Genomic DNA, 15,947 nt, shown 5'->3' on the forward strand with positions numbered 1-15,947 from the left:
AGGTGACCTAGAAATCTGTTGAAGATAGAGAAGTCTAAGGTAACTTTGTTGCTGAGTGGTACAGTAGTCTAAAAGATAGAAAGCCATCCAGAAGGACCTGCACAAGCTGAAGAGATGGCCTGGGGAGAATCTCACAAGGTTCCGTAAGGCCAAGTGCAAGGTCCTGCACCTAGGTCATAGCAATCCTAGATATGGTTTTAATTCAAATCAACTTTGGAATTTTATTTCATGTGGTCAGTTTACTGAATCTTCAGATCAGCAACAAGGTACTACCTATTTGCAGAATTGCTTGCCTTTGGCTACAGAAAGAAGACAGACAAGCAAATTTACTTCTTTTTTTAATTAAAGGCAGTTTTTTAATTGCTTTTGAAGATGCATTTGTACAAAGTTTATTTTATTACTCCTGACTAGTGCATGCAAAACTACTATGAGTGCTATTTGTTACTCTCCTGTTCTGCATTAAGAGCATTAACTCCAGCTTTTTACAGAATATTCCTCAGCTTGTCTCAATGACAATGACAGAGTCTTCAGTGTCAGAAGTCACTGAATTCGGATGCCAGAAGTAGGACATGCAAAATACACATGTTCCAGTACTGGGGTTCCTAAGTAAATATTCAATCAAAATCTTAAAAGTATTATTCAGTATATGTTTTTAAGAAGATAAACAAAGCTGTAACGGTTTTATCAAAAGAGGTTAAAAACACGTATTGAGCTACATTGGAGTCATAAGTCTTAAGGATTTCAAGAGCTGAAAATAAGAAAACATTCATAGTTAAGATCAAGTATTTCATCTTGATTTTGCTTGAATCAAAAACTTGTATGAAGTTTTAATATTAACAAGTGGTAAAATAATAATTAAATCCTCAAAAATTCCAAGACAGTTTTTACTTCAAAGTTACTGGATTGCAAGTGCTTTGTTATTTCATTAACTTATTGAACAGTTTCCCACTAAAAAACCTATGCTCTGAATATTGTTTTTCAAGCTTGAAAAGACTGTCTTAAAAATAGGGCTTTTCATGGACACTCTTGGAATTTATTCCTATCTACTCAAATACTTAGGTGAGGAAGTTCTAAAGATTAACAGCACATGATCACTGTAACTGGATGTGAGCAAGGAAGTTGTTGTTGCGTGAACATACCAGGATTGTGAATGCGATCCAGGAGCTTCACAGACCGCGCGCTGACAACGCCACCAACGTGGACAAGAAAGCCTGGTGGAAAGGTCGTCAAGGTAAAAAATGGAAATTCCTGTTATGATTAAAAACAAACATCAAATGACTGTTTACCAACCACTACTGATTGCCAACAAACATGCAGTGAATTGATAACTTCCCTGAAATACAAGCAGAGCGGTTACAGTAAGCCAAACGCATCCTTCAGACCTACTAAGCACTAAGTAACCATTCATCGTCATATAACCATAGTGTAATAAAAGCAGAAGTATTATACAATGTAGTAATACTTTTCCCCCATACAGTTGTATCTCAACACAGTATTATTAATCAAAACTTTCACATCTGTGATAACAAAGCCTCTACTGGCCCACTTTTAGGACAGCAGCTAAACAACGTAACTCTGCTTTCGTTCGTTAGTACAAAATGAAGGAAGATATTTCTCCATTTTTTAGGTTTTATTGTTACAGCTGACTGCAGCTTGATTTGTGAAGCATAGGGTAAACCAAACTGTAGCCTTACAAGAATGATTGATAGATTCATAGAATGGTTTAGGTTGGAAGGGACCTTAAAGATCATCTAGTTCCAACCTCCCTGGGACTGCCAGGGACATCCTCCATTAGACCAGGTTGCTCAAGGCCTCATCCAACCTGGCCTTGAAAACCTTCCAGGGAGGGGGCATGATTAATGCCTTATTACCTAAAAAAATACATCAAAAAAAATTTAACTGACTGCTCCTCTAGTGTCATCAGCTCTAAATGTAACAAGTAAATATTTATCTTCTAGCATGAAGAGTAAGTCCTTAAAACATAACTGTAAATTGTTAAACTAAGGGAGTTCCCTTCCAATTAATTAGCATAAATCGGTTCTTACCAATTTGTAATTAAAATGAAGAATTAATAAGTTTCAGCAAATACTTCAAAATATAATTCATACAAGTAAGTGGTAACCATAAATTTTCCATGACACATATGATGAAGTGAAAGAAGTGGTCCTAAACCCAGAAGATTTTCTTTTCTAGAGACATTCTCTGGAATGTCTAATATCCAGCACACTTATGGGGGAAAGGCAATAGATTGATGTTTGACAATTCTAAATGCACAGAGGCAAAAAGAGAAAATAAAAGAAGAAAACAAACCATGCAGTTATGGTTAAATGGAAAAAATAAACACCATAACTTTATATGGGAGAAAGTACAGTAAAGGATTCCTTTCTCACATACTTGAAGCACTTGCAACAGTGCAGTTAACTGGGCTTCTACCTAGACAATGTACATGCTGCAGATCAAATGAAGATTACTGTTCTTCCAGCAATACATGGCATGAAAAATCCTCTTCAACTAAAGCCCAATGGAGATTTAAAAATTAGTACTTCAGAATTTTCCCCACACTTGTTGTTAGAACTCTTGAAAGTTTTAAAAGGCTCTACAAAGTTCAAGTGTTCTGGATTTTCACTTCTAAAAATCAATGGGCAAACTGAAATCAGCAATCATTACACCAACAACCAGAACAAAACCAAACCAAACACAAACACCACAGACCCCACAAAACACCAAGACCTGCAGTCATGCCCTACGATGCAATTAAAAAGCAAGATTTCACCATAAGACTCTGCAAGCCTGCTTGGCTAATCTCTTTTTTAGGAGCACTGATGGGTCCCTACAGAGGATTACAGAAGAGATTCTTTCAGAAAGTTCTACCAGACTGCATTGCAGGTTATCTCAACAGTCAGAATGCTCTGGCTACACCATAGTCTGAGCTCCTTTCCTGCATATCTTTCATGCCAATGATTGGAGGGGCAACAAACAAAAAACCCCACATAGTACATCCACACTTTTGTAGAAACCCTTTTGCTGTGGGTCTATACAATTTAACTGTTGAGTGATTCAGAGGTGTACTGCTGTGGTAGTTTGAGGCTGTGCCTTTAAACACTTTTCACAGGGTGTTTTCCTCCTTTTTAGGGAGGGTTGAAGGTTTTTATTACTATATTAATCCAATACAATTTCCATCCTCAATCTGTAATCCTTCAAAATTATAAAGCTACACTTATTGTACAGAAAACAGAGGTCCATAAGAACCAAATGCAGGTGTCCCTGCTGATTGCAGGGGAGTTGGACAAGCTGACCTTTGAGGATCCCTTCCAACTCAAGACAACCTGTGAATCTCCTCTGCTGCTGTAATTTGCAGTAACACCAACGTCATGCAGGCACAGACTACTCCATGGTCTGAGAAGATACACTCAACTTAAAAGTTTCCAAGCTACAGCTGGATATGGTCAATCATCTCTCCAGTACCAATTTACTACCAATACACAGTCATGGACAGCAAAGACCCTGAAACAACTGTGATTGGTTTAATCTCTGCAACTCCATAGAGATTTTGTAGTGGGAATTTGGGGAAAACTTGGCAAGAAGTGTGCAAAAATCTTTTTTTAATACTATGTTTTTAAAATGTTCTGTATATGCATACATGTATTGCTAGTATTCTTCTTTTTTAACTATGTTTCATACAAAGAGACACAAAATAATCAGAAAGCACATGGAACAAGGCTGCGCACACGTTTTATTTGGTGTCAGTGCCAGCTGAAGCAGTTCTCGGTTTCTCTTCCAGCCACTGACTCATTCCCATCATTGTACCATTCCCTCAGATAATGCTTGTAATGGTCAGGTAGGTTCTTAAAATTTTTTGGGGCTGAACCACAGCAGTGAACTGGTCCACATGAAAATACTGATAATTTCCTCACTGAATTATTTTCATTCTAAGCACATTTACTGCACTATCTCACGGAGTGGCCAAACCTTCCTACAGGTTATTCTTCAACTGAACAAAGGGAATGGGTTGGATAGTAACGAGAAGTAGCTGGAAAGAAAAGTTGCTTAAGTCAGCATTGCAACCAGCAGAATCACCCAGAGAACTGCACTCTAGCACAACAATTATCTAGCAGCACTCTTCAGAGATGAAGATCAACAGCTCTCCGTTTTGAAAAGGCAGCAGAAAAGATCTCTCAAGCGCTTGCAGAAAGCAAACGTGGAGGAATAAAACAGCATTTGTTCAAGTCAACAGGGATAGAAAATATCATCAAGAGCATCTGGCCATTTCTACAGAAACAGGTGGGGTTTTTTTGGTGTTTTTTTTTTTTTAAATGAGTAAAGTAAGCTCACATTTTCCCACTGATGGAAATACAGCATATACACAAAAACATACATAACTGCCATAGCTACATTCGCTATCAACAAGCATCCTATGAATGGCTTAAAATATTAATGTACAACATAACACAGATGTCAGTTTTCCACAGCTGGTAAATTTTCCCCAGAAGAAATAGGGAATTATTATCCTGCCAACAAAATCTGTTGTGGTTTGCAATATGGGTTATTTAATTAACACATTAAACCCACATTTGATTAAAAAAAAGGTGTGGAGACACCCAGTTAAATGAACTGGGCTTACTACAGCATTACCATATGCCCAAACAAACTGAACTAAGACTCAGAAGAATATACAGTACATCTAATGTATGTGGAACTATATATTGAATTTAAGTCTTTGTTTTCCCAAATTAGCTAAGCCAGAGAAGGAAATACATTCTGCAAATTGAATTTATTCTTTGTTTTCCCAAATTAGCTAAGACAGACAAGTAACTAAAGGACACTATTTATGTGTGCAAGATTCAAAGAGTTTTAAGTGCTACTCATTCTAGTTAAGTAACTCAACCAGAAGGTGACATTAAGTAAGCATAGCAAAACCCAGCCAATATGGAACTTTCAAAGACAGTACAAACATATTTTTTCTATCAATTAACATTTACATGCTTTGCCACATCGTAATCAATAACAAATTCAATACTTTCCATTCCATTTTCCAGTATTTTTTTCACTAGACAATACAGAGACCTTATCAAAACAACATGCAGATAATTCAAGCTTTAAAAATACATTAACTGCTCTTAATTTAGGGTTTCATTGTTTTTAAGAAGCTTCCTAAGGACATAACAGATAAGCCATGAAATGTTTGAGACATTAGCAAAGGCAAAGCTCGACAGAGAAAAGGCTCTTTGCAAAGCACTTTTTTTGTTGTTTTAACAAACTAAAACATTAAAAGCAAAAGGCCATGGGTTTGTGTTTAAAGAGAAATTAAAATTTTAACTGAAATGTACCAACATGCAAAATACCACCTAAGCAAAACTATGCCAATCTGATAAATGCTCTTAAAAATAAGGGAACAAATGTAAGAAAACCCCTGCAGAAACGAGGTAACAGAAATCTGCAACCCCCCACCAAAACAATAAAATAAAAAATTAAAAGGTGAAAAAAAAAAAATCAAATAATTGTTGAGAAATCCTCAACAGAAGGAAAAAAAGGGCTACAAAGAGTCACACGATGTTTTGGAACATACCCGCCTTCTACAGAACCTATGAGGCGATCCTCCCTTAGCAATGGATAACACAAAAACGAGAAGAGAATCATCCACTTACTCCAAAGAGAAGCCATTCACTTATATTTCACAAAGGTAGCTGATTTTGTTTCCAACACACATACATGGTTCTATGTTAAGAAGTTCAGGTAGTCAGACGTGGGACTTCAACAAGAATTAATTTCTGAACAGGAAAGCATTCACATTTCTTGCATCAGGACACCTCACTACTAACATTTTGACAAATGGAATCTATAAAGTTGTAAGGACTCATTGCAAAACTGAAACAAGGCATTAAACCCACTTACAAAATCCTATTCGGCACAGTAACTGGCATTTTTCAGTCCTGCAGAGGTTCTACAAAAAGCTGTACATCTATGAAGCCCTTCTATTGCTTAGGAAAGGGTTTAGGTTTAAGTTACTATTTTTGAAAGGCTGCATGCAGACCATTTCATGTAGTAGAACAACAGCTAAATTATGCACCAACTCTGTTTTTCAAAACTGATAGTTTGGGCAGTTACAAATGGGATTTTCACCTTGTTTCAAACTATTCCAACGTTTTCTGAATCTGCCTTCAGTAAAAACTAAATACATGATTGTAAAATATTAAATATACACATTCATCAGTAACTTACAGTGCCCAAAGAGTACTCTTTTTTTGCTATAACTGTTTCTTCCAACAGCAGCTATAATCATAGAATGGGTTGGGTTGGAAGGGACCTCCAAAGGTCATTTCAGTCCAACCACCCTGCAGTCAGCAGGGACATCCTCCACTAGATCAAGTAGCTCAGAGCCCTATAGCCTAATCACTTGAGTGCTATGCATACTACGGCTACTTGCTCCACTTTTCTTAATGCTTCAGTTAATATATTAAAGTTTAAATAACTTGTGTGTAAAAAGGCCCAACGTTTGCAATACATTTTCAGACCTAAAAATTACACATATTTTAAAGCAGAAAGTAACAGAACACATTTAATGTACTACAAAATACATTTTCATTTTAACAGATCAGGATTATAGGTTCAAAATGCCTTACCCTTTGTTCCAGAGCTGACTGAGTCTGCTGTCTTAAGAGAGTTTTAAATGGCCCCCCTTCTTTTCCAGCGCTCCCACTGCCCATTCCTGAAGAGTATCAGTACAAGGGACATTCAAAGAAACACATATTATCATTTGTAATCAAACTATGATTTTAAAATACATAAAGTAGTGATTGAAAACAGTCAGATTATCCCCATCAATTTAACTTCCAGGAAAACAAATGCTTAGCATCAGTTTAATTTGGGTTTGGGGAGGAGTATTTTGGGGGTTGGTTTTCACAGGACATTTGGACTAAACCCCCCGATCCAAGATCTTTTTCTGCTTCCTGCCTCAATTTAAAAAACCTACAGTAAGACTTGAGGATCAGGGCTTGCCTTTCTTTCCTATAGCATATAAACCTTGGGAATTTCTCCTATGATTTCAACAAGGCTCTACCTTCTCTGCTTTTTCACAGAAGTTTCTACATGACCAGGTGTTCAGCTTTTATCAAGAAGTGCTGCAAAGTTACCATTAATTCTTCACTGCTGAATGACACCTCTCTGCCAGATTATTCCACAGTAAAGTATCCAGCTCTACTATCATTATCAATTTGATTTTTTTTAAAGTAATAAAATCTGGCTGAGAGTCTCAGTGTAATTCCATCACTTTTCCTAACCACTGGGAGGAGACTGTACACATCATTATAGCAGTAGCTGTTGCGTGATTGGGAGAAAGAAAATTGCAAAGGCAATGCACATCTTTTGATTTGAAATATAAACTCTGGGAAAAAAAATAACACTGATTATTCTTATTGTCTTTAATATCTATGCACTGAAATATTCACTCATCTGATTCATTCAAATAAGGACTACTGCTTAACATTTAAAACTGCCACACTACTTTCATTACTCTACTTCCACACACATAACTTGCAGATTATCTGTATACTAGAATCAGACAAGTCCAATTTTGCCTAATCTGGGTAATTCTCCCTTTCTTTCAGATATTGAACTTCCAACATGACAGTACATGAGCTTGCCTCAATACAGGAGCTCTTATGAAGAGACAGAAAGTTTCTATCAGATGCACAAATACCTATGCTACAGCATTTTCAGTTATGAAGAAACTGTACTCGTAACTGTGTTGTGATGCAGGTTATGTGTATGACAGCAAGTTAAATAACTTGCTCTGTGGTTAGAAATCACAAAAATAAAACACATACCAAGATTGTGGTTTTCCTAAAGAAAACACAATGCTGGTGAATCAGATTTTACTGGTAATATTTCATGCCTAAAAACATACTATCATTAGCATTTCTTGTATCTAAAGCAATTGGTGCTAACTTGACGAAGCAAAAATACACACATTAAGTTATAAAGGAGAGCATAGGATCAAGAATCAGAAAGCACCAGCAGCAGGATGAAATACAAACACCACACTGCAAGCAGTTAGTTAGGAGTGAAGCCAAGAATGTCTTTTACAGTATTGATAATTAAACACAACAGTTCCTTGCTAGTTTCCTTTTCCTCCTGATCAAGCATCTCAAACAGGAATGAGACTGTACATATAAAGTGCAGGTTTTAACTAAAGGCTGGGATATCTGGAAATAAGACTGGACTTAATCATGTATCTTAATTCCTAACATTGTCCAAAATTACTAGGCTATCATTACAGCATCATTTTTAACCAATATTTTTAGCTGTTCTTGGATAAGGAAACAAAAATATTAGTATCTGTATAGTCCCATTAAGCAAGATTAAACTGCTTTTACTATTTGGCATTGTTGTCAGGGACTATACAATATCAAATACAGACAAACATAGCATAAATACTGGACATGAAACAAACTCAAAAAATATGAACTACAGGAAAAAAAAAGCAGTATTATCAACTATTTAATTTAAATCTATGAAGATAATGCATGGCAGAGAAATGGAAAAGGGGCAGTGCAAAGAAAAAAGTTTGTATGGGCATGAAGAGATTAAAGAGCAGCATTGCTAGCTATCTGATAGCCACTATATTCCAACAAATTATGAATGAATTCATGAGCAAGTGCTTGTTCCATGCAAAACACAGGAACAAAGTGAAGAAAATGAAGTGGATTAAAAACAAAAGTAAATTACTTTAGTCCAATAACCAAAGGAAATTTTGCAAGAGAAAAGGAGAACGTTCCGTAGCATAAACTGTGTATATTTCACATCCTCAAAGCGCTGAAGCTGTTACAAGCTTCTGGAGCAGAGGTAAGAGATGGTACAGTCACGTAGCCAGCATTTTTCAGAGGCTAACTGAACAAAAACAAAGGGTTATAGAAGGCTGTGTGTTAAATGCCCCTATATTAAGTAATAACATTTCATTTAAAGTTTGTTTAAAAGGCCATAATAGATTGATCCTACCAGAGGCAGCCAGAAGCAGCTCTTCAGTGAAAGAAACACTTTTCCTCAGAACAACTGGGCTGACATGGCTAGAGTGTAGAGGGTTAAGGCTAGACACCGAGAAGAGGAGACAGGACTTTTTAGGATGTGGGGAGACACAAGAGAGTGTAGGGGAGCTGGGAAACAGGAAAGTCCTACGTCCCTGTGGGGAAGGTGCTGTAGAGGAAAGTAATAGAGACAAAGAGATGTAGATTAAGAAGATGACTAAAGAAACAGACGGAAGAAATCAAAATGAAGCATTTGTTTTTTCTCCAAATGAACCAGCACTTACTGCTGTTCCTCAACAAAGAAATGGAATGACAATACAGTTCCACAATGTGAATGAGAAGCATGTTCTAAAAAATCATGACTAATTTACTTGCAATTCGTTGGGGGGGTGAGGGTGGGGGGTGTTGAGCCATAGTAACCTATCTTTTAGTTTTAAATGTTATACAAAATTTGCTAACAAATGCTATGGAATAAAGGCTAAACCCCACTATCTGCTCACACACTTTATATGATTGCTTTCATTATTTTGTTATGAAAAGCTGTTTTCCAGACAGGTTTATGATTTTTAGAGTCAGACATTTGTAGAATTTGAAGTTCCCACAAAGAAAAGTTTACACCTTTTCAATTTCCTCCAAACACAGACTATGTCATATCAAAATGTATTACCTGATGCAAATGGGTCATGGGTTTTGTCAGCCTCTTATCTCTGCTGTTTTGCAGTGCCTTAAAATTTATCACTATTCATAGAAGTCATCTAACTACAAACCAAAACAGGCTTTCTCAGCACAGACTGATTCCCCTTCATATTTAGAGCAGATATAGACCAGAATGGGTAACACAATCAATCATAACTATATTTTATAAAACACAAAGTTTGTGGTCTCCTGAAAACCAGATGCTTAAGCAGATTTGAGTTTGAATCTCCTCTACTTATTCATATTGTCAAATTGTGGTATCTGCACTCTTTTTCCAGGTTAGCCTCCATCTCAAGCATCTGAACACACTAGCTACCCAAGAAATAAAGAGGAATATAACATACTGCAGAAGTATCAGAAAATATTTAATTTTACAAGTCAGTCATACTAAGTAACAAGCATCTTAAATCTGCTCATGCTTAAAGTGTCATACATTTGTCCTTTAACAACAAAACAAAATCAAACCCCACCCCCCTCCAAAAAACCCTAATATCATCAACTTTTACACTGAAATATTCCAGGTCTTAGGAAATGAAAACCAGAGCTCCAAACACATGCTCCAAACATGTTAAAACAACACACTGAATTTAGCATGCTATGGAATTAAGTTCTGCAAGCCATCAATTCTTTGGTAAAAGACAAAAGAACCGAAGAGATGCTGTTCTTTTCATGGAATTCATAGAGTCATCAAATGGTTTAGGTTGGAAAGGACCTTGAAGGTCATCCGTTTCCAACCCCCTGCCATGGGCAGGGACACCTTTCACTACAAGAGATTGCTCAAGGCCTCATCCAGCCTAGTCTCGAACACCTCCAGGAAAGGGGCACCCACAACCTCCTCCCTGGGCAACCTGTTCCAGTGCCTCACCACCCTCACTGTCAAGAATTTCTCCAGTCTAAATCTGCCCTCCGCAAGCTTCAATCTATTGCCCCTAGTTCTATCACTGCAGGCCTTTGAAAACAGTCCCTTCTCCAGCCTTCTTGTAGACCCCCTTCAGGTACTGGAAGGCTGCTTTAAAATCTCCCTGGAACTTTCTCTTCTCCAGGCTGAACAGTTCCATCTCCTGCAGCCTGCCCCAACCCTCAGAGACCATTAATTCAAATCAAGTATTTTGAAATGCTTAAATATTGTCTAGATTAGATGGAGACAGGAATGTTCTGAGTTTCAAATACCACAATTTAAAACAGCATTTTAAGAATCCACCAGACTTTTATCAACAATTCTGCAAAACATTTTGTCCTTCGGTAGCAAAGCTCAGGTCATTGGTCACATAATAGGTAACAACTCTGAGTTGTGCTAACATTCTCACTGACACGATTCTAACCACAGACTGAAAAAATAAGAAGGGAGGAAACAAAAAATTGAAGAAATTATGATAGATCAATGGAAAAAAAAAAATGCTTTTTGAAGATGTCTGGAGTACAATTTAAGTTACTTTCAAAATGCATACTGTGTATGTAAAGCTCTAAGGTCCCTCCAGAGCCTTATCTACTCCAGGCTGAACAACTCCAGCTCTCTCAGCCTGTCCCCCTAGGGGAGGTTCTCCAACCCTCTGATTATTATTGTGGCCCTACTCTGGACCCTCTCCAGGAGTTTCAGGTCCTCCTTATGCTCGGGGGCACCACGACTGAACACAGTGCTCCAAGTCGGGTCTCACAAGAGCAGAGGCTGAAGGGCAGAATCCCCTCCCTGTCCTGCTGCTCTCCCTGCTTTGGATGCAGCCCAGCACACAGCTGTCTCTTGGGCTGTCAGTGACCACTGATGGTGCTTGTTGAGTTTTTCCCATCAACTGACACCCCCAAGTTCTTTGCCTCCAGACTGCTCTTGAGCCACCCCTCACCCAGCCTGGATCTGTCCTTGGAATTGCCCCAGCCCAGGTGTAGGACGTTGCACTTGGCCCTGTTGAAGTTCATGCAACTGGCTCAGGCCCACCTCTCAGATGATGTGTTCCCATGATTTGTGATATGAAATGAAGGAAATAATAAAACAGCAATTGCTCAGAGCATTAAGGGAGTCTTAAAATGATTTAGGGCAACCTGAATCCAGTTGTGTTGTAAAAGTTACTTTAACATTATCCAGATTAGTGGAAATATAGGCAGGATTTGAACTTTCACCCTACAGAAACCTTTTCAGACTTGGGGCGTGCTACTTGAAGTCTCCAATTTCCACATCATTTTGATAACTTAAATGCCAAAAACCAAAAAGGGGTTGAATGAAAATATAAAAAGAGAAACACAAATTAAACAAAAAGTGGGTGGAAGTGCCTTACCAGTTTTGGGTGTCAAACTCAAATCTGTGTCAGAAGAAGAGGACTGTCGACTGTAGGACTTGGAAGGTGAAAAGGAATAGGTTTGGTTTTTCAGAGGGGTGGAGGGTCCTGATGAATGAGTATTGGGATTGGGATCTTCATTGAAGGGAATCCTGCCAGAAGAAGGTGGAAACATATTCAGTAATCCTGTGCCAAAGGACCTGGCTGACAGCAGCATGATCCAAACACCAGGATGGGATTGGGGCAGGGCCAGCAGCTATTCCTTAGGTGAAAAGACTGGGGATGAGGCCTGAGGCAAAGAAGTGCTGGTTTACCCATTCAGCATTCTACAGATAGATGCTGATAATCTACAATGAAACAATTAAGCCAAATGAAAGGCATGAGATGTGACAAAAAAATTATATATATATATATGCAAAAGAAAATTAAAAACCATTTATGACTTAAAAATCTGGTCAGATACACAATGCTTTGAGTTAGTTTATGAAAGAAAAAATAATTCCAAATTATATTTGTGTTTATACATATCCATACATTTATGTATATACACACATATGCATTTTAAGGGAAAAAAAATAATAAATAGATGTTTCCTTATCCTATAGCATCAGCAGCATGCCACAGCTAAAAACAGAGCAAAGAGGAGTATCTTTATGGGAACAACTATATCGACATACAGTTCACTTATGCAGATTGACTTACCTGCTCTCTAAACCCATCTCTTCCACAAATGGCACATACCCTTCCTATAACCATTTTAAAACCAAAAATCTTAGATGGGGATTATACTTGACAGAAATAATGGACTCCAATCAAGACATGCTTCCCTCCAGTGATTGTAAAACAGTGAATGTTACCCAGATAACTTCTTATATTTACTTCATTTCTTCTGAAGTTACCAAGCTAAAAAGAAGAGTGTGGCTTTGTGGAAGAGACTCAGATGCATTCTCAAGAAACTATTGCCTTTGTTTCAGCAGCTGCACACAGAGTAGTTCCTCAGTGACAAAAGAAGGTGTCTCCATGAGAAAATGAGGGAGAAAAGATGGGTGGTACCTGCCTACACTGCCTGCCTGCCTGCACTTTGCGACCACTGTGCCTGTGGCCTGCCTTTCCCCAGCTCTTGAGTCTGAGCAGTCTCGTACCAGTGTAGATGAGAGTGGGAACAGACACAGAGAAGTTCTGAGTAAGTCGTGAGCCAGTAGCAGTGTGAATTGGGCTGTTGTGAGTCGAGCGACATCCATGGCTTGGCGGATGAACCAGCGGAGACCTGAGAGAATTTGCAGCCAAGGTGGAAGAAAAGAAAACAATACATACAAACAGGTTGCAAAGTTATGTTATAAATGATTTCAGGGAAGTTTAGCTAGAGGAGATCTCTTACTTTAAGCAGACTCTAAGAATTTAAATTCCTAGCATGCAAGAGTCCAGATGAAATAAGAGAGAAAGGAACAGTAAGCATTAGCTTGTGAATGTGCAACTGATTCTTTGGCACCACCAAGTTAGTAAAGCCAAGAACAAGAAGCATTAGCTGATTTTACTGGCTTTGAGAAACACTCCCATTTTTCAGACTGAGAGACTGACAATATTCACCATTAAGCTGAACATGCCACTGTGGGGGGGGTGGGATTTCCACATTTTGCTCAAGAATGAAAGCTACTGATCTATTTATCAGTGCATTTTAAGTTAGTAGTTACCAGGTCCACCTTTTTTTTTTTTTTTTCTTCTTTTTTCCTTAAAATCACCACTGTTACATTATTCTGTATTGCATCCAGAAGCTCTTTTGATGGCCAATTTTTAAAGACAAGTTTAACAAGCTACGATTTGAAACAGAAACCAGTAATTTTGAGAAGTCAAAGCATACTGCTGCCTGCATGGATAAAAAAAAAGCCTAATAATTATTGTAATAACACAACAGTTCACATTATCAAAAATCCCTAATCCAATTAATACCTTTGGAAGCACAATTTTTGGTGCCTTTTGCCCTTCCAGAAATTGTGTAGCTCTACCGAACAGAAAATCACTGATTTCTCCAAGCAACAAAGTAGTAACAATTTGAAACAGACTGCACATCCTTTTCTATTAATTTATAAGCACACTGAAAATTGCACTTGAACTGTGTTTGGTGCTCCAACAAATACAAACATCCAGAAACTCTACCTCTCATCATAAAGAGCTTTCTCTGCAAGGAACTGTTCACTTGTTTTGCAATAGCCCTACTTGTTCTGCAAGTGTAAAAAGGAAAGCACGCAAGAAAAGACAAGATTACTTCAGGATCATTCTCTAAATCACAGAGATAACTGTCTGAATTCAAAATTTATCTTTTCCTACATGCTCAGCATAAATGCTTCAGCCTTACTATACTGAACTTGAGAAAATCCTGAGAAGGTGTATCATAAGAAGCCTTCACATTGGTGTAGATTGTACAAAAATGGAGTCAAAACAGAACTAATTATTAGTTAGGAAATCAGTGGATCACAACCCAAGGACACATAATACCATTGCTATATAAATCCAAGAATGTCATATTAAATAAGGATTACCACTCCAGCTTCTTAAGAAATAACAGAAATAACTCAACCTAAACCATTCCCAAATTGTGGAATAAAAACTCAGTTGCAGACAAATAAAACTACAAAGGAAAAACAAATTCAGGGGGGAAAAAAAAGAAATCACATCGGTTATGTAAAACTGAATGAGTATGAAGAGAGATGAAACTTGTTTCCCTACAAACTATTAATTCATACTTACTCCTTCATTTCTTTGGATGGGGAGTTACATGCAGGTAAGAATGCTGATGTGCTACTTAATTTATCCAACGTGCAGGCTGTTCCTATGGCTCGCACTACTAGTCCAGACTCTCCCTCCAAATCAAAACACTGCAAATAACCAACAACAGCGTTTCCTCTCATTTCAAGCACCTTCAAGCCAATCTTCCTTTGCAATTCACCTAGAAAAAAAAACACCAAACATGTAAAGAGCTCATAATTGCCATGAACTTTACCTATTCTCTTTTATGACCTCTGGCCTCTGCTTTTGGAATTGTCAACAAAGTCAGTAAAACAGGTAATAGCTCCAACCTTACACAATTATGCCAAGCAGCTGGTTACAATCTGTCTCCAGTAACAAGTGTGATACTGATGACTTGCACAGCATTTCTTCCTTTTTTTCCTCTAAATTTAATTGCCAAAACAACTTGTTATTTCAAGAATGTTATCTCTTTATTTTCATTAGGTTTTTCTTTTATTTAGAGAGGAAAAGATGGTCAAGATGTGTGCAAGAACACACCTAACCTTCTAAATACTTCATCCAGTTCAGAATGCAGCATCTTTGAAATTCATAGAATCCTAGAATGGTTTGGGTTGGAAGGAACTTCCAAAGGTCCTCTACTCAGCTCTGGTGAGACCCCACCTGGAGTACTACATCCAGTTCTGGAGCCCCTATTACAAGAGGGATATGGACGTGCTGGAAGGTGTCCAGAGAAGGGCCACGGGGATGATCAGAGGGCTGGAGCACCTCTCCTATGAGGACAGACTGAAAGAGTTGGGGCTGTTCAGTCTGGAGAAGAGAAGGCTCTGAGGTGACCTAATTGTGGCCTTCCAGCATCTGAAGGGGGCCTACAGGAAGTCTGGGGAGGGACTTCTCAGGATATCAGGTAGTGATAGGACTAGGGGGAATGGAATGAAGCTGGAAGCGGGGAGATTCGGGCTGGACGTGAGGAGGAAGTTCTTCACCATGAGAGTGGTGAAGCCCTGAAATGGGTTGTCCAGGGAGGTGGTTGAGGCCCCGTCCCTGCAGGTGTTTAAGCCCAGGCTGGATGAGGCTCTGGCCAGCCTGATCTAGTGTGGGGTGTCCCTGCCCATGGCAGGGGGGTTGGAACTAGCTGATCCCTGTGGTCCCTTCCAACCCTGACTGATACTATGATCTAGACTAACCCCCTTGTAGTCAGCAGGGACATCCTCCACTAGAT

General features: G+C 38.4%; 1 protein-coding gene across 15 annotated transcripts in view; it reads right to left on the minus strand.

The window, feature by feature from the left end:
* C2CD5 (C2 calcium dependent domain containing 5) overlaps nt 1-15,947 on the minus strand; it is a 58,843-nt gene that overhangs the window by 32,018 nt on the left and 10,878 nt on the right. For 5 of the 15 annotated variants that reach the window (XM_054168152.1, XM_054168150.1, XM_054168147.1 and 2 more), the window contains exons 6-9: nt 14,729-14,927; nt 13,126-13,250; nt 6,621-6,706; nt 1,140-1,248 (exon numbers count right to left, since the gene is read on the minus strand). In XM_054168152.1, coding sequence (XP_054024127.1) covers nt 1,140-1,248; nt 6,621-6,706; nt 13,126-13,250; nt 14,729-14,927 — 519 coding nt within the window. Of the gene's footprint in view, nt 1-1,139; nt 1,249-5,566; nt 5,600-6,620; nt 6,707-8,994; nt 9,190-11,983; nt 12,136-13,125; nt 13,251-14,728; nt 14,928-15,947 lie in introns of those variants that run through there. The other 10 variants (XM_054168153.1, XM_054168151.1, XM_054168149.1 and 7 more) reach the window with 5 other exon arrangements.

This window comes from Dryobates pubescens, chromosome 15 (genome assembly GCF_014839835.1).
Source record: "Dryobates pubescens isolate bDryPub1 chromosome 15, bDryPub1.pri, whole genome shotgun sequence".
Classification (NCBI taxonomy): domain Eukaryota; kingdom Metazoa; phylum Chordata; class Aves; order Piciformes; family Picidae; genus Dryobates; species Dryobates pubescens.